Genomic DNA, 19,276 nt, shown 5'->3' with positions numbered 1-19,276 from the left:
AATTATAATGGTTGATCCTATCACAATTAGTCTTAAAAGTCTAAATTAAAGTTTACAAAAAGGTTTTCAAAAAACATATATAAAAACAATACTTCTAGATCACAGATTGCGTTTTAGTGATTCTTCTCTTTGTCATTACCGCCCCCTTGAGGCAGAAATAATAAAGTGCACATTGTGGAAAAAAGAAACGAACTGAATTTATGAAGTATTTTAATTCTGAAGAATAATAGAAAGAAAAAACACCTTCAGTTTTGGACAGTAAGCTTTACAGTTTTAACAAAAAAACATTCAACAACTTTTGATGCCTAAATTGTCATTTTATTTTTGATGCATTAAAGCTCATTTGTGTGGCGTTAGGAGCTCATTGCATCATAACGCCACACAGGTTTCTTATTTGTCAATTTTGCTCCAGTAATGATTGTTAGATAAACAAATTCGTCGCGTCAGAACCTCAAAGATCTGTCTGATAAACATTTCGAGATTTTATTTCAAATCTCTCCAAAAGCGAAGTGTTTTCAAGTTCTTTATTTCTTAATGATGGTTGAAAAGCAACAACAGATATTATCCACAAATGTAAATATATTACAGCCTGATCTAGTCACTTTTTTATTTACAGACACGGGTTTAAGTGTCAATGCACATAAATATCATGCAGGTGAAAACATTTCTTTAAGAAATAAGCCACATCGGTGGTGTAAGACGCTTCAGCAGCGAGGGTATGTCTGGCTGAGCTGGTCAGTTATAAAATAAGCCGCGCTCAGGGCGGATGGAGGGCAGAGTGGAGTTCTGGAGGGCTGAAGGAGCGTCGGAACCAAACAGGTATTTGGGTTTGACATGATCTGGTTGTAGCCACGATGAATGACCGGTGGTTTTGGCATCTGCTGCGTCACAGGAGGGGGCAGACTCATGATGCTGTCGATGCTGAAGGAACACTTTGGCTGCGGGCCAGGTTTTGCTTCTGGTGCGCACGGATGCGCCTTGGAGTCTTTAAATCGGCTCTTATCACTGCTCAGAGCGTTTGGTAGAAGGTAATATGAAGGAAACGGCATCATGATGCCGCTCTGGCCCTGCATGTAATGAATGGGAGCAGCAGGTGAGCGGCTTACCTGGCCCGGTATGTTATAATGTTGCGCGTAAGATCGACAGCAGCCCAAACTGGAATAAAACACAAATCCATCTTTGATTATTTCGGGCTGATTCCTCTTAAACCGTTTCCTCCTCCGAAGGAAGCTGCCATTGTCAAACATGTCCTCAGAGGCCGGATCCAAGGACCAGTAGTTGCCTTTCCCTGGATTTCCAGGCTCCCTGGGGATCTTGATGAAGCAGTCGTTCAGAGACAGGTTGTGTCTGATGGAGTTCTGCCACGCCGGGAACTTGTCTTTGTAGTAGGGAAACTTGTTGCTGATGAAGTCGCAGATGCCGCTCAGCGTCAGCTTCTTCAGGGGGCTCTGCAGGATGGCCATGGTGATGAGAGCGATGTAAGAGTAAGGGGGCTTCACCGTGCTGCTCTGGCCTTTGATGGGGGGCTCAGTGCAGAAGCTGTTTTCGCTTTCCCCCGAAGAGTCCGGCTCCGAGGAATCACACTCTTCCGCTGTTGATCCAGTGTCCGTGAGGCGCTCCTGTCCACACTTTCCTCGTTGGACTTCCTCAACTTCACCAACTATGTTAACTTTTTCTTCTTCCAGAAGCAACCCATTGTGAGAGGGCGTTTTGAACTTGCTTGAAAGAGTCATAGTTACATTTAGTTTCTTTTTTTTTAAGTTGCGGCCTTCAGCTTTTGTGCGTAAAGGCAAAGTGCGCGTCCTTCTGTGCGTAAAAGCGCAAATGTGGTTTCAATGAGACTTAGTAGTTGTTTTTTAGCTAAGCACTCAGACTTTATATCATTGGAAGCTGATGCCTTTTTGGCCAGGCCCATTAACAACTCTGGACCTATCAGAATCGCCCCGCACTGCGGGTAGCCACAAGAAAAACGGTGGGGGTTGCGTGTTCCTGGTGCGTTTAAAGACAGTTCGTGCTTCAAAGGGGTGTTAAAGCCGCTTGAATTCATGCTAATAGGTAATTTTCTTAGAGGGTTTATTTTTGCATAGTTATGGTGACATGGGAAACAAACAATGACTTACTATTAAGAGAAACTTTTCACACAAAATACGTTGACAAAGGGGAAATATAACTCACTTTAGCCAAATGGTACCTTAAAGTGACTTAGAAAAACAATCTAAGAGGATATTTTGAACCTTTGATGAGTTGAGTTGACTTAACTGAGCAACAGATTACAATATTTGTCATTTGATATCACAGACTTTGAAGCTCCTCAATCAGGGGTCAGATGTTCTGCGCCCACAACACCCACGTTTTTCTCCATGGTAAACCATATGGGTTCATTTGTTTCACCTCTGCATGCCTGCAGGTGGGGTGTCCATCAAGATGGCCAAGGTGGGGCTCCCCGCAGCTTTTAAAGAATTGGAGGCAATTGTTGCTTTAACGAGGCCAATCAGCATCCGAATTGGAAAGGAAACCGTGGAGCTGCGTTATTACGCGCTCTGCGCCGGGAGCTCAGCTCGGTTTTATTGACCACAGACACGACCTCAAAGCTCAGCCGCCGTCCACCAACGAATACGCGCTAAACCCGAGTGTCACCACATCTCCATTGCAAATGAGCAGGCTGGAGCGACTCCACCTGACAAGGCCTCCTGTGTGCGTATCCCACGATGCTTCTCACGAGTGTAACCGAAAAAGGCTTCGACGAGGAAGGCGGGGGTGGAGGTGGCAATGTTTTTTACATGTTTAAAACCACAAAGGTATTTTAGGCATCATGTGGACACAAAAGCACTACACAAATTCTCCCATACAATAATAATAACAACTAAATAAATACAAATTAATTCACAGAATTTAGTTTTCCTGGAAGAATGCAAGACTATATTTTGTATAAAATAATAGGAAACAGTATTTTATTCAAAAGATGGAAAATGAGGGTGTTTTACGTATATATATATATGATTTTTTACATTAAAATTACCTTTAACTGCTGAATCAGAAAATTCAAACTCCAAATTATCCATTATCATTCATATACAGTATCTGGGCTAGTCTTCAAAGCTGCAGCCGTGAGATCTCCATACATTTTTATAGCCATAAATAACTGTTTGAAAAATTTTACACAAGGGAAAGGCTTGGTTAAGTTTTTCAGTTCTGAATTACAGTCTTCATGAAATGTTCTTCCAAAATGTCCTTGTCCAGGTTTCTACCTGCAAAAGATAACAAAGCAACAAGAGCATTGACATGAACAGCCAGACACAAACACACAGATAAAAAAAACTTGAAAGTTTCACTTTTTTTGCTCAAATTAAACTCCCTACTACTAATAACAACAACTTTCAAATCAATGAAAGGTCAAACAAACTTAATATATATGATCATTTCGTTATATTTGTTCAAATGAAATCAAACTAGGAACTCAACAAATAAAAGTCAACTTTATAATTTACACATTCATTCACTGCTTTGGCTGAATTAAGGCAAAACTGGGATGAATGTTTTTGTGACCTCAACAGAATACTAGGGGTCAACATAAAGAAAGGTTAGAGCTACTTGTAAATTGTAATAAAGGTACCATCAGTATGAGGAAATTAGTCACGATTGAATCCAAGTTCAGAGTTTTAATAAAGACAGAAGGGCAAACTCTCCGTCTGTGCGCACGCACCTATAAAAATCAGCCGGTTGATTCGTTGGTTGTCTTCCCAAAGTTGAGGAGTGTCATTGAGCTCGTACAGATCATTGACCCCCTGCAGCATCACCTGTTGGTCTTTGCCTGCAAATGATACTATTCCCTGAAAACCAAAAAGACAAACATGACACACTATCCAACCCCAAATGAAGTATTTCACTGAGCAACAGACTGAGCTGCTGATCACTGAGCGCACTGGGAAACTTCTGGAATCTTGTGTACCTTTAAGCGGATGACTGTCATGGGCTTCTTTTCTTTGTTGAGGAATTTCTTTTCCCAAAGAAGATCCTTAAAAGTGGAAAAAGAAGTTGTTGTTTTTTTATAATTACAGCTTATTAGTGTGGTAAACAGAAATACACAAGAAAAAAATCAATTTCTTACTTGGATAAAGGCATTCAGGGCATCTTCTGAAAGATCTCCTGCCACCTCAAACATCACAGTTAAAATACTCTACAGGGGTTAAACAATTCACACATCGTTTTAATGCCACTTGTAAGTGCAAGATTTGGAAATATGTACATTTCAACTCACTTAAATACAAAATAAAGTCAGTCAGGAATAACATTAAAGAATAGCATGAAAGAGATTTTACATTGTAAGTTAACAGCACAGTATTTTTCCTCATATATTTAGGAAACATGCTATTTAAATAAGACCCATGACTGCAAGAACACAAAAAAGCCCAAATCATGAGCTCTCCTCCACCGTGCTGGACAACTATGATAAAGTGTTTGCTGTGATATGCCGTGTAAGTAATAATGGCTGACAAGGTGGCATTATCAGAAATTAACTGTCGGACACGGAAGCCTTCGTGTCCGACAGTTGCTTCCGCAAAGTCTGTTTATATATGATAATGAACACCTGATAGGCAACTATCCCGCTAATACCATGGTCACTAACAAAAGAAATAAATATTTCATCAATTTTTTGTATTTTTTATTCTTCAAAAAGCGGACAATCTGATGTGTGGTGCAGGGCGTTGTCAACCGCTTGTTTTTGTCCAGATGATGAAGCCAAGGTTTTCAAAAAAGCCAGCGCAATGATATAGAACATTTGGGCTATGTGACCAAAACTAGTATTTTGGTGTGTATTTTATCACTGGCCAATATCACTTTTTAATCCACACCCAGGAGCCAAACAGAATAGAGTATTCACACGGACCATGGTATAATTTTTACTAAAAATTAGTATATTATGGATAGACATCTTTGGGCAAAATGTAAAAAACTTTTTTTTTTTATATGCTGTTGTTTATTTTTCCTATCATTTTAAACAGGTAAAGACCATTTTTTTCTAAAAATGTCCCAACCAAAACGCATTTTTATAATTTTGCCACATGAACCTCAATATTAAACCTCCTGAGGTCTGTAGCATCTGAGATGTAACCTTTATTTGTGTGTTCTTTCTTAAAACAGTGTAGTCTGACTTCAGTTTGAACGTCATTTCCCAAAAAGTTTGGGAAACTTCTGCTTATGAAAAATATTTTAGGCTGTACAATGGTGGACCTTAGCTTTTAACCATGTGATTATATAACCCCTTACCAGGTTGTTCTTCCACTAACAGAGTTTATCTCTTCACTGTTGCTCTTTGCAGGCTCAGAAATCTTTTATCGATCATTTTTACAAGACAATCTGGCCTCATTGGAATTATAATCACTTGATTTGTTCTTTGTTATTTTTGGTTTAGCACCTCACCGATGAATTGGTACTTCCCAAATAAACCGAGTTGAATATCACATAGAATTTCATTTGAATTTCACAAATGCAAAAGCATGTTAACAAGCACCAATAAGTTGAGGAATGAACGTGTCAAACGCCACGGCAACCAAATCCCAGATCAAGTAGCGACAACATCCTCACTTCCTCACATTAAAAGGGGCACTTGGCAGATATTTGGGGGGTCGTGTTTAAGTGTGAAGGTTACACACTTCCTTGTCATTTGGTATAACAACAGACAAACAGCATTCTCATTTACATGAAAAGAGTGATGTGAGGGTGGGGAATGGGGCAGGGAGTCTGAGGAACAGTAGGGCTTCATGCGGGAAAGACAACTTGAGAGAAGACAGACAACAATGCCGATATTTACCCGCACAAATAACCCTCGTTTCTCCTCATCCTGTGATAAAAACTGGAAACAGTATGAGGCCAAGCAGCTGCAGGGAAGCATTTCAGCTTATGATGCTAAAAAGGATAGTATAAAGTTCTTCCTAGAGGAACTTTATACCTTTAGCAGTCGATAAACTCATGGAAATGGCCAATCTGATATCTTGAGTTCAGGGAATGGGAATACACAAACGGCGCATTAACAAATGTTTTGCCAGAGGACACGTGGACATGTGGGAACACTTCAAACCAAAACGACCAATCAGAATAAAACACTTCACTTGCAGAATCGCCTCAGAACGCGCAAAGGATTCTGGTTGGTCTATCCGGTCCATTTAAGAGTAGAAAAGGTTCAGTGTGTGAGTTGTGCACGACCCAGATAAGCTCTGATTGTTATTCAACCAAAAACATCAAACGCCTCATTTCAAACAAAGCCCAAAAAGCAAAGCAGGCTGGGAGTTTTCATTACAGTGTCACAGCCTGAGGTAATGCAAGGCTCTGTGTTAGCCTGAGGAGATTGAATCCCTCTGTATCCTGAAGGAAACGATGTGTTGAAAATAATTAGCAAACAACACAAGAAAAAGGTGAACAAAAGATCCAAACCTTGTCGAGATGAGGTCCTGTGGGTTTCACAAGCTGGAGCTTCTTAGCAAGTCTTTTGTGAGAGAAATAACAAAATATGGAGAGTTTTTTTTAGTTTACCTTACAGATAAATTCAAACAAGCATTGCTATAAAATTACAAGATGCAGTTAACATCATTTCAATTATTTCAAAGTTTTTGACTCAAATTCGATGTTTTGAAACTTTTAGCCTAAATAGAACAAAGAATGTGCTTATTATTATTCAATAAAATGCTACATCATGAATTTTAACCATCCACCAAATTTATTTGGAATTGCCTTAAAGTGCAGGTGTAACAGTCAACCAATGAATCAGTTAATCAATTTAAAGTAGTTGAGAGTACCAACACCAGAACAGTACAAATAGCTGATAGGTTAAATTATATGTAATAAGTTAAATTAATATCTAAATAGCTACCAGTAAAGGAAGTTGAGTTATATGTTATGGTTATTGGTAAAAAAAAATTATTTCCAAGCTGCAAATTAAGTTGGATTTTTCTTAACTGAAAGTTGTGAGAGTAAGATTAGGGGCTCCTCTTTACTGTGATCCAGGATGAACTGAGAAGTTTGAATGAAGGCGGAAAGGTGAACTGCAATGAAGCTATCATGTTTGAAGCTGGTATTTACTAAAATGTATTGAATCATTATTACCTGCTGGTTTTATGGATCATTTTCTATTTGATTTTGATCCTTTCAAGGTTAATCCAAAGGTAGTTTGCTTACACACAAAAAAAAGGTTAAACTTTTTAATGGCATTTGCTTGGCGGAACCAAACCAGTTTTCTTTCTTTGTGTTTGATCTCATGGTTTTTGTCTGTGCTTAATGACACAACTCTAAATGTACTTGCAAAGGCTTTAGAAATGACAAATCCTACAGGACACCCACCAACCCCGCAAACAAACTATGACCCGTATTCCCCCACTTCTCCCTGACCCCACAAGGAGGCTAAATGTTGTGTCCAGCTGCTTGAGCCCCACGTGCTGTTAGTGCCACACAGGCAGAGCAGTGGGGGGCGGCTTCAAACAGCCAGCGTGGGTCTCAGGGGAGGAGGGGCCGAGCCTCTAAAGACAGGGAAAGGAGCTATCTGTTGGGACAAGGGGGAACTCCTCGGGAGCCGCTGGACACACACGGCTTTAATCCTCTGCAGCTGGTTGTGAGACATTGACTCGGGGCGAGAGCTTTAACGCGGCGGCCAGTTCATTCTCATGAGGGGATGAACGTGGGTTCCATTCTGCAGGGGACACTGCGATGACCATCCCTTTGGTGTAACAGAGGGATGCTCAATAAAGGAGCTGGTTAATTAGTGTGAAACCTGACAGCAGCTTTAGAGAGCTGGGTGTGCACTTAGTGATAACAAAGGCAACCCACGAAGGCCGAATTAGGGGTTAAATCCTTCACTTTCAAATTTGAAATTAAATAAAAAACTTACAGAGAATGTTACGTGTTATAACAGAAATATGGTATATTCTAAAGACTATTAAAGGTAATCACACTACAAAAGTTGAGTTTGATCCTAGAAATCCCATTTGATTTGTGTTTAATGACCCACTCTGATGAAAAGTGGGTTTTTGCAAGTTTGTGTCTTTCTTTATTCAAACCATTGTGAATTTAGGAGCAGACAAAAAAAATGCTGTTGGAAAAAGAGCCTAATGCCTCGTTTCCACTGAGTGGTACAATGTGGTCCGGTCCAGTCTGTTATTTTAAGCGTTTCCATTTTATAATGGATTCATTAAGCTGGACCGAACTGAACCATTTTTGGGCTCCCGCTGGTTTACGGTCAAAAGAAAAACTGAAAAGACCGGTTAGGGTGGAGCTACTGTTGAAACCCGTTGATTGGTTGAAGGCCATTACGTCAAAAAAAAAAAAACCTCCAAGAAAGCAGCTGTATTCTGCAATCTTCTCTCAAACAATATAAAATACAAAGTACGAGAAGCCAAACAAAAAACGAGCTGCTGGATGAGCCCCATTGTTGTTGTTGTTAGCTTCACCCTGCTTGGGCCGTGACGGTCCAACTTTGAGTGGAACTGCTCATCAGAATTGCCAGGTCCACTTTAAACTGGACTGTACCAGACTGGACCGGACCACTCAGAGGAAACGAGGCTTAAGTGCGACATAGAAAATATGCTGGGTGGGCCACAAGCTCCCTGCTCAGATCTCTTGGCAATGGGTAAGAGGGTGGGGTTGCTCCACACCAGTGGGCCTGCCCACAATTTAGAGGTTTTTATGAACTACTGCCACTCTGCAGAAATTATGTCCTAGGAAACAACTGTTTTTTATTTTTTTTATTTTGGCTAAAAGCAGTATAATCATAATGGAGAAAAACACTGGGAACATTTTTAAAATCAATCAAAAGTTGTTCAGAGTGGCTGTTTAAAACTTTAGTCTTTAAAAAAAAATCCAAATGTAAATATCTATTAAAAAAACACAAAGATTTAGGTGTATTCTTCATCTAAGTGACGTGCAACAGTCCTTCACAAACCTATTAGACAAATCAAGCAACTTACTTTGCTCCATCCTCAATGTCAAAGGAATGCAGGTCCAGAACTTCAGAGAGGTCCACCCTGCACAGGGGGTTCATGTTATTTACTTTCTGCTTAGTTTAGAGTCCAACCACCCCCCAGAGACAGAAAATCAAACAAAATATTTCAACTTTTTGCCACAAACTAACATTACCCAGGCGGAATGTTTTGGCAGTGTTTTTTCAATTAACCCCTCGCTGCACGCTCTTTCATCTGCTCACCCAGGTCTGAACTCTGCAGGAGACCACGGAGGAGCCCAAACACACCAAAGCTTTCCTTCTCACTGCTTTGTGTCGGGGTCCCCCCCCCCCAGTGACACCCCACATGCTAACGTGGCGAGCGTGTGTGCACATACATTGGGATGCGCGCACATATGCACATCTCACCAGGCTGGAAAAAAGCTAAGGGTCAGAGAGCAAAGACTTGGGTAACTGAATCCCGGTGCAGCTCTGGTGTTTACTTAGAGCACAGCAGTTTATGTTTGTGCGCGTGAAGAGCTTCATCTTTGGCACAAAGATCTGAGGAGGAGCTTCACTGAACACAGCAAGGTTCCCGGGCTTAACCTGATCCTTTTGTTAGTCTTGTTTTGTTTGAAAGTGGAAACTTACCTTGATCTCTGGGTTTCTAGAATTTTGACAAGACCGTTTATAGACCTAAAAGGAGAAAGGAATTGGGGATACTGTTCAATCTGCAGACTCATGAATGGGTGGACGATGAAGGATGCTGACCTGACAGCATCTCTGACTTGGTTTAGTTCCTCCCCAGTCGCCAGGTCAGTCTTATTGATTATGGTCAAGTCAGCAACAGCAATCTGTCTGAAAGACAGTAAAGAAAGACTGTAAAAACGGAAAGTTCAGATTTTAGATTGAGCAAATAAAAAAAAAAAAAAACCAAAAGATGCTTCTTCGCACTCCTGCATCCATTAAATGGGTGGTCGTCGGACATGGAGCAAACTCTAAACTCAAATGGGAGCTGAGAACTGTTTAGTTTAGAGGTGAAAAGACCAACAAAAAATGCAAAGGGTTGGGTCCCCCCCATGACGGTATATTTGTTTAGCAGCAGAACCGCACATCTGCTGGGAGGCACCGACTGGGAGACACATGATCAAATGGAGGGAATGTCAACAACAAGCTATGGCACCTGGGGAGGTTGACAACAAAATGGTAAGGAAAGAGTTTTTGAAAAACTGTAATTTAACAGGAGGCCATCTTTCTTTAATGCTTTTTTTTTATGCAGAGGTACATAAATAAATAAAAAACAGGAAAAGTACCTTGCTGCCTCATTGATGAATCCATCTGCCTTTTCTTCCATTAGCTGCTGTAAATGAATGAGAAACAAAGTCAAGAAAATAAACTTTGACACGAAATAACAAAAAGAAAATAAGGAAAGATTTCTTTAGATCACAACAGATGAAACCACATGAGATGCATTTCCAATTTCTTTGTGTGTGCGCACATGGGGTGAGGACAGGAGGTGTTAATCTGGATCCTGACCTGCTCAGGGACAAAATGACATGTATCTGTCACTGACCAGCTCAACACAGCTTCATCTGACGGCCAAAAACATATTAAAGTTTAAAAGGATCATCGGTGAATGCCCTCGATCCTCTGGGTTCAAGGAAAAAAAAATGTCTTTCAAAAGGCGAGAGACCAAGAGGGGCTACAAGTAGAATGGATTCGTCTTTGGACGGATAGATATTTGACGAGATAGATGAGAGCAAAGGCAGGTGAGTGGATGCGACAGTCCAATTACAGTGGTCACATCTCCGGTATCAATTACTCCATCACAGTGAGTTATATCCACTCCTCTTTCTGTCAGGATTCCCTTCATCTTGCCCGTCTCTACTCTGAAGAGAGAACAGCACGGGGGCCACGAAGTGTGTCACTTTGCTGAACATGACACTTCTAAATTAGAGCCCATTATCGAGGTGTCACTTGTCCTGATCCTTTTAGGTAGCACAGCGAGGCCAAGATACTAGGGGGGTGGGGTTGTGGTGGGAGCACAAAACAGCTCAGAAACCTACCAGAATACTTTTGACAAAGTCGCAATATCAGCTTTTCTCAAACACAGAATATGATTATTAAAAATGCCAAAACGTAATCATTTTTGTTTTTATTTCTAATGTCAATCTGAGTATTTTATCAGTAAGACTCAAAAAATGAATTAGACTGGACAAAAAGACTTTTAAAAAAAAGACTTTTTTTTTTAAATAAAAGAAACATTTTTTTCTTGTTTTACTTTGACTATTTTTTTGAATTTTTCAGTTCAGATGGAGAGACGTTTCTTTGACGTACCTGTAGCCCAAACTTGGCATCGATGACAGTCACAATGCCTACAATGGGACAAAATATTAGTAAATTAAAGACATTGCATACCTTTGTTTACAATCTATGCTAATTCTTTCTAGTTTGACCTTCTGGTATTCTTTTTTGCAGATATATGCCATAATTTCTAACTCACAGCAGCTTTTACAGACTCAAACAAATGAACTTTACTGTGTGTGTATATATATATATATATATATATATATATATATATATATATATATATATATATATATATATATATATATATATATATATATATATATTAGGCCTGCACAATATACAGCAAATTTATCGTTATCGCAATATCCAGCTCTGCAATATGCATATCGCGAAAGACGGTGAATATCGCAATAAGTCATAAACCCAAAATGTGTTAAAACAATCTTATGGCAGCATTTAATGCATCAAATAAATCCCTTTATGTTTTGACCAATCAGATGGAGGCTTACCCATTGTTTACCAATCAGATGGAGGCCTATTATGTTAGACGATTGTCACCTATGTCGATGAGGGTCATTTGGAGTATAATTTTTAAACTGTTGCAACTAAATGGGAATGATGTTTTTGGTTATTTTTCTATTTATTTATATACCGCAAATTATATCGTTATCGCCATATTGATCCCTTATATCGCATATCGCAAGTTTTCCTCATATCGTGCAGCCCCAATATATATATATATATATATATATATATATATATATATATATATAAATAAAGAAAACTTAGCTTAAAATTGCATTTCTATTTCTTTATTTAAATCCTGAATCAAGAGAAGACGGAAAAAAAATCAGCTGGAAAAAGAGCTTATTTATGATATAGGAAATACGCTGGGCGGGCCTCAAGCTCTCTGCTCCTCTCCATCCTGATGCATGGACTGATGCCTGCACTTGCAGACAAATAGATCCATGTACGTCTTTGTTTTCCCCGTCTGAGCTGACATCTGGATCAAAACTGAACAGCTGAATGGCTCCAACATTATTTTTGCTGCAACTCTAATCCTTGGTTGTGGTGTGAGGGGCTGTAAGCTAGTGAGAGCTCTTCGTAATTGGGAGCAGAGGGGGCGGAGTTGTGGGCGGGACTGTTGGTGCAGAATTGCACTCAGAAGAAAAATTTCTAATGAAATACTGCCGCTTTGCAGGAAACTAAGAACAAAAAAAACAACCTTTTGGCTTAAAAACGGCATAATCAAAATTAAAAGACCACCAGGAATGTTTTAAAAGTAGATCAAAAGATGATCAGAGTGGGTCTTTAAATGTCAACATAGTTATGAAGCAGAACAAAAAGTCTGTTGTAACTCACATACCATCTAAATAAATATCACTGCCAAGCTCTGCATCAACCCAGAACATGGAAGCCACCGCTCCTAAAAAGAAAAGTTTGGGTTTTTACAAAGAAAAAAAATGTCAGAGCATTAAAATAAAACAAATAAATGTATCAAAACATATCATTGCAAGAAACCAACAGCTAAAAACATCCATAAGGCTCTTTGAATTTAAATGTTGTCAAATTATACATTTGTAGGAGGTTTTTTTCAAATGAGTTGCAGAAGTTTCCATGAAATGTTTCAGTTTAAGGTTTAATTCAAGAAGGTGTAAGTTTGGTAATCGTCTTCACTATTCCATGTGTTTAAGTTTTCAATTTCATTCTTTTGTCAAGTAAACCATGGAAATGTTTTACTTGACATCAGCTTTACATGAATATGATTTGAGGTGCAGCTATTCTCGTAAATTTGTGCCTTTGACATACACAAAATGAGTTTTCTTTTTCCTGGGGGGGGGGGGGGGGGGGGGGGGGGGTTAATGTCCATCAACACGTTTATTTCTTTATGTTTTCTTAGAACATTTGATTTGTTTCTGTATTTCTCTGGACACAACTGTTATTCATTTTTATCATACATCCTCCTGACAGAGATCCTTTCCGTGCTGTCAAACGGCAGTAAGAAAGCATTGTAAATATTTGATGGCTGTGTAATGAAAACGGTTTTTGAGTGGCATGTTTCACAGAGATCCTCCAATCCTTTTTCCTGAATGGGAGAAGAGAATTCCCTTGTGGCGTTTGTGAATGGCAGCTCTGCCAGAGCCAATGACAGGCCTGTCCTGGTCGATAACAAGCCAGTGACGTGGGACACGGGGGGAGGAGGACAGTTTAAGTGAGGACACGCTCTATTGGACTGATGGGAAGGTGACTGGCAAACTTGCACCCAGGCCTCAGCCTCCTGACACCTTTGACTTAAGCACACATTCCTGACTGTGCACAGTTTGTCTGTTCGATATATGCTTTATTAAAATGTTTGTCGCAGCAACATAAAATTCTCTCTCTTATTCAAAACATCCCCAACAAGCAGGGCTTTGAAAGACTATTAGACCAAATAAAACTCAAATTATTATTTGCTGTTCCTCTACTGTGCTATATGCATAAACCCCATCTGAACTAAATTCATAACTATTGTATATTTCATTACAGATCCCCATTTAATTATTTATACTAACATTTTTTGGAGGTAGTTCAAAGGTGTGTTTTTTCCCCCATTTGCAAATTTGACCAATAAAACACAAGCCACGAAACAGCTAAATATGTTCATCATCTTATTATCATCATCATATTATTAATAAAACTAACAGCATTTCTTTGTACTTGTTGTTTGGCCTCAAAAATGTTTGCAGAAGCTTTTTTTGTAGAGTTTCAGTTCCTTTTAACGCCCTGTGTCTCTGATAAAAAATGCATTTTAGATGGAAAAGTTAATTTCAAGTTTTCAAGTCTTAAATGCATTTCCATTTATTAAAAGATGTAATGGCGAATTAGCAAGAGGGACTTGGTAATACAGTTTTACTCTACCTTAGCTGAGATAAAGAAAACATCTTTCTTTCTTTTTTTTTTTAATTATATAGAATTTGTGGTCCAATTCCCCACCTTTAAAAATGACAATAAATGAGTTACAGTTAGTGTCCAATGAACTCTGATTTACAGAAAATTGATATTTCTAGTTGAATCCATGTTTAAAACAAGAGGGTTTAAAATGATCATTTAAGATGCTTTGATGAGCTTTACTAATGTTTTTTATTACATGTCTGAAAGATGAAAACTTTAGGGTCACTTTTAGGGGAGAAAACAAACAAGGATTAGAGAACAAAATGGAACTTTTCAAGATTCAAGCCAAAACTGACACAGTTGAAATGTGAAAACTTTTTTGGAAATGTTTGACGTTGTGACTTGTGACCTTTGCTGTTTAGAGAGCTGCTTCTGCAACACCAACATCAACAGGTTGTATCAACTTCATGGACCCCATAAGCAGCTTCTAATGGACTGTTTATTTATTTAAAGTCTGGAGATGCCAGTTGTTGAAGCAACGACACCGGGATACTTGTTGATTTACAGATGATCCAAGTTTGTTTCTTCTTATGAACCACAGTTTCCTAATCTAATATACAAAGAAACCCCATGTATGAGAAAACTGAGTTCTAACAAAGCAATTCTGAAGTAAGACGATGGTTTACTTACGTAAACGTGGACAAAGTAATGCTCATAATACGAGCTCTTAGCTTAATCATCGTTACCTTTATTATTCAATTATATGCCATTTTTCCAAGTTTTTGACTTTTTTTTCTTTAAAACTCCAACCGCTTTTTAAAAAGAGATTAGAGGTTCTCGTCGCATGATGACCCTAACACTAAAGAAGAATTTTTAGAAAATTCTCCAAAGTGTAAATTATGAATTTGTGATGCTTTTAAACATTTTAAACATTAAATATCTTGTGCCTCATTTTTCTTATACATTACCTGGATCAGCAAGTCCTGTAGTTTCTAACAGGATATAATCAAACTTTCCTTTCTTTTCCATCAGGTTTTCAATTGCCTTAAGGCCATTATCCCTAATAAAAAGAAAAAGAAAAATGTACTTAGAAAGAAACCACAGACACAAAGCATCTTTCATTTTTACCATCTAGTAATTCATGTACAACTTCTCATTTTGGTTTTACTTTTAAAACAACTGAATTATTGTTAGTAGAAAGGTGTTTTTTATATACAAAAGAGGCCACCTTGTTTCTCTTCCCTGTCAGTTTCCTGTATGCTCAACACTGATTTTGGAAGGAAGAATTTATGGAGTTAAGCATCAAGAGTCTGATCTTTACTTTAAAGTAATGAATGCTTGAGTTTAGCTGAAATCTTTACACGTGGTCATTCAATGACAATGTTAAGTTCTGTATAATGGGTTTTTTGTTTTTTTAATTTGATTATGTTTTTATGTGAAGCCCTTCGAGTGACACGAGTTGGAAAAGTGCTATTCGAATAAAGTTTGATTTTATTTGATGAAATACAGAGATGAAACATCCTCTCCTTTATGTTTTCCTATGGGAAACATCTGGGATGTTCTTTCTTTTCATTACACAGAGGTGTGGCAGCAAAAAGGCAAGACTCCATGAACTCGACAGCCCAACATGTATTTGTCTTAGCCAACCTTGTGTTTTCACAACAGGGATAACTGTGGATCTCTGAGGCAGGTCACTGGGATAAACTTTGCTTTCTTCCCTTTCCTTTTACAATTTAATACGCATCAACATATCCTGAAAGTATTACCCTGACTGCATGCCTTTGCAAAATAAAAACCTCTCATTGATCCAAACTTAAAATGACAGGAAAAGCAAAATGACAACTGCTACAAAAGACAGAGATTTCAGTCATTTCGTTGAATTGGAGGCCTTTGGCATTTGGAAAATCTGTGGATTTTAGAATTTAGGTAGAAGGAAACCAAGCAAATTTTTATTTTTTAGTGCTCAATTAAATAAGCAGAAGAATGACCTGCCTTAACCCTTAAAAAAAGAGATAATTCCATCGTACGTGCAGGACACTATAAAGGAATTTAAACTATAACAACTGTAAGAAGGAGATGGAGATCAAAACACGCATTAACAAAATATATTTAAGTGCCAAAAATGCATATTTACTTGACAGAGCAGCAGAGGCAGCCATTTCTCAGCTCCAGCCACTCTTCATATAGCTCTCCTGCTTGGCTCACTGCAAGTGACTTCTCAAGAGCACTACCTTCAGGAAGAGGCCGAAAAAGAACACGATTTTACAAGAACACTAACAAAAGAAATTCAGTTAAGCCAAATATTCGAAAAATTTAAATGACCATTGTGAATTGTTACATAAAAAATCCATGTAATTTAATTTTATTGGGTTCTAGTTCACAAATGTGTGTGTGTGTGTGTGTGTGTGGGGGGGGGGGGTCATTTTAAACTGTTTTGACTCCAAAAAAATGAAATTACCTTCTCCGAATTCATTGAGAATGACAGCAATCCGTTTGTTGTGCTGTTCAGTTAATATGTAGTTTAAGAGTGTTGTCTTTCCAGCTCCTGTAAAGATTCATTTACTTTTAAAGAGACAGTGTTTATGAATACAGTATTGAAGGAATTGTGATGGAACAGCACCCAGCTGCTTTAGCTGAGAATATAATCTTCTTAATAAGATCCCTGAAGCGATGACACAGATCTTACCAAGGTAGCCTGTGATGATGGTGACCGGGATCTGCTGTGCAGGTGGAGCCGGCTGGGGGTCGATAGGCACCAACTCTGGACAGTCATCTTCCTCCTCCATCACAGAATGGAAATCTATAAGACATAAGTTCGGTCAAATGAAGAGAAACTGTCAAAATTCGGCATTATTTTTAATTATACTACTGCACTCCTAATCAAAATTTTGTAAAATATTCACCCTTTTTTTGTATTGTTATTTAATATTGGAACGGACAGGGAGAAACCCAATAAAGATGAATAGATGGGTTGAAATTTGTTAGTTAGCTGCAGCAGTAATGTGTGTCAGCAGAAAAGCATAGCATTAAACAAACCGGTGGGGAAAACATTTAAATCCAACCTGCGCAGCTTTAGTCACGATGCAGATGTCCAGTTTTTCTTAATTTAGGAGGGCAGGAATAAATCTCTGACTTGTGTTTCCTTTTGGGACTGTAGAAGGCTTAAGTTTCTTCCTAAATGTCTCCGGGTGCTCAGCTGTTTATTTTGACAGCGTCCGATCTACTTAGATTCCCCCTGAAACTATGGACCCACAACAATGGTTCCGCCCTCCCTGCTGATGCAAAAAGAAGACTCAAGTACAGCTAAGTGCAAGGGCATTTTAACTAGAGGATAGACTAGAGGAACCCAATTAAATAGAGATTTATAGCCAAATTGATAAGAAAAAAGGAAGCAACAAAAATCCAATACACAAAGTACATTGTTGTCTGTCTGTCTGTTTTCCCCAATTCCTTTTTATAGAATAAGATTTTATAAGAATTATACAGTTAAAATAAGTATACAAATGTAAATGAACAATTTTAATGAAACAAGATGAAAATAATTTTAATACTTTTTTTAGATTTTACGAGACTTTATGAAACATTAGTTGTTATTTGTCAAGCAAACTGTTGAGGTTGATTAAGACGTTTCTCTGAGACTATTAGTTGAGAATTACTGACCTCTAGTGGGGAATAAGGGTAAATACACCAACAGGAACAAGTAGGGATGTGATTTACATATCATTCTCTGCAGCATTTCTAAGTTTTATATGTTCAACAAAGGTCATAAATAACGTGTAACTTAAAGTAACACTATTTACATTACATCCTCCAACACCTTTTTTGTTTACCCATATACATTCTTGCAGTATAGGTCAGTCAAATCATGTTCTAACGCCATATAAATGTTTTAAAATATGTTCTCATTCTCAAACCTGTAAGCTAAACCATAGTGTCTGAAACATTCCTAACAATGGAATAGCTGCAAACCACCAAGGAAATTATGTACACTGACTTAATATTCCAAATCAACCATTTAAATTCCAATTTATCTTCTTTCAACACTGTACTAGGTTTTGTAGATAGACTGTTATTTTCCTAAAAGTGTTTGTTTGCATTTACACAGTTTCTTTTTGTCATAAAAAAACCTAAAAGGGAGTCAAAAAAGCTAAAAATTAATTTACTTAGTTGCAGATAAAATAAGGGAAGACATTTCCTCTTGTTTAAAAGATCACTGGAGAAGTTCCTGTAGCCAAGCAGCTTCAGAGGCACATGGACAAACAAGTTCTTTCCTTCCGCTTCTACTTTTACAACACAAATGCTGACTCACCACAGCTTGAAATTCATGTGTCTACACTGCCTTGAATTTAGGAAGTGTTGAGTAATTTGGAAAATACATTCAGCAGTCCCAAGCTATGTTAACACACACTCGCAAAAACAGATAAAATAAAAAAAAAAAAAGACATACAAGCACTCAATAACCACTTTATAGGCACAGTATTCTCGTAATCAGTCAATCAAACATGGGAGCAACACAACGCATTTAGGCATGTAGACATGGTTCAGATGATATGCTGCAGTACAAACTAAGCAATTTGAAGAAAGGTGATTGAAGTGACTTTGAACGTGGCATGGTTGTGTTTCAGAAACTGCTGATCTACTGGGATTTTCACCCACAACCATCTCTAGGGTTTACAGAAAATTGTCAGAAAACGAGAAAACATCCAGTGAGGAGCAGTTCTGTGGGCAGAAATGCCTCGTTGATGCCAGAGGTCAGAGGAGAATGGCCAGACTGGTTTCAGCTGATAAACAGGAACTCATATAGCCACTGGTCACAACCGAGGTCTGCAGAAGAGCTTCTCTTAATGTACAACACATCCAACATTGAGGCAAATGGGCTAAAGCAGCAGAAGACCACACCGAGTGCCATTCTTGTGAGCTAAGAATAGGAAACTGAGGCTACAATTCCCACAGGCTCACCAACATTGGACAACAGAAGATTGGAAAAATGTTGTCTGCTCTGAGTCCCCACTTCTGCAGTGACATTCAGATGGTAGGATCAGAATTTAGCATCAACAGCATGAAAGCAGGAATCCATCCTGTCTTGAATCAACGGTTCATACTGGTGGTATAATGGTGTGGGGGATATTTTCTTGGCACACTTTGGGACCCTCAGTACCAATAGAGCAA

At 38.5% G+C, this 19,276-nt stretch overlaps 2 protein-coding genes across 2 annotated transcripts; both read right to left on the bottom strand.

Moving 5' to 3' along the window:
• Window positions 1–704: 704 nt before the first annotated feature.
• On the bottom strand, window positions 705–1,733 carry foxd4 (forkhead box D4). The gene has a single exon (NM_001160455.1). It carries the CDS (start codon window positions 1,731–1,733, stop codon window positions 705–707), a length of 1,029 nt encoding a protein of 342 aa, NP_001153927.1.
• A 1,153-nt stretch (window positions 1,734–2,886) lies between these two features.
• On the bottom strand, window positions 2,887–17,349 carry cbwd1 (COBW domain containing 1). The gene is made up of 16 exons (XM_023958359.1): window positions 17,170–17,349; window positions 16,794–16,907; window positions 16,566–16,652; window positions 16,242–16,338; window positions 15,076–15,167; window positions 12,603–12,662; window positions 11,264–11,301; window positions 10,240–10,286; window positions 9,698–9,784; window positions 9,578–9,622; window positions 8,955–9,011; window positions 6,433–6,484; window positions 4,109–4,177; window positions 3,950–4,015; window positions 3,704–3,830; window positions 2,887–3,248 (listed from the first exon to the last, which is right to left on the bottom strand). The coding sequence occupies exons 2-16, from the start codon at window positions 16,891–16,893 to the stop codon at window positions 3,187–3,189; spliced, it is 1,086 nt and encodes a 361-aa protein (XP_023814127.1). The 5' UTR covers window positions 16,894–16,907; window positions 17,170–17,349; the 3' UTR covers window positions 2,887–3,186.
• Window positions 17,350–19,276: the final 1,927 nt, after the last annotated feature.

This window comes from Oryzias latipes, chromosome 9 (assembly GCF_002234675.1).
Source record: "Oryzias latipes chromosome 9, ASM223467v1".
NCBI lineage: Eukaryota > Metazoa > Chordata > Actinopteri > Beloniformes > Adrianichthyidae > Oryzias > Oryzias latipes.
Note: the sequence above shows the minus strand (reverse complement) of the source record. Positions and strands in the feature narration are given on the sequence as shown.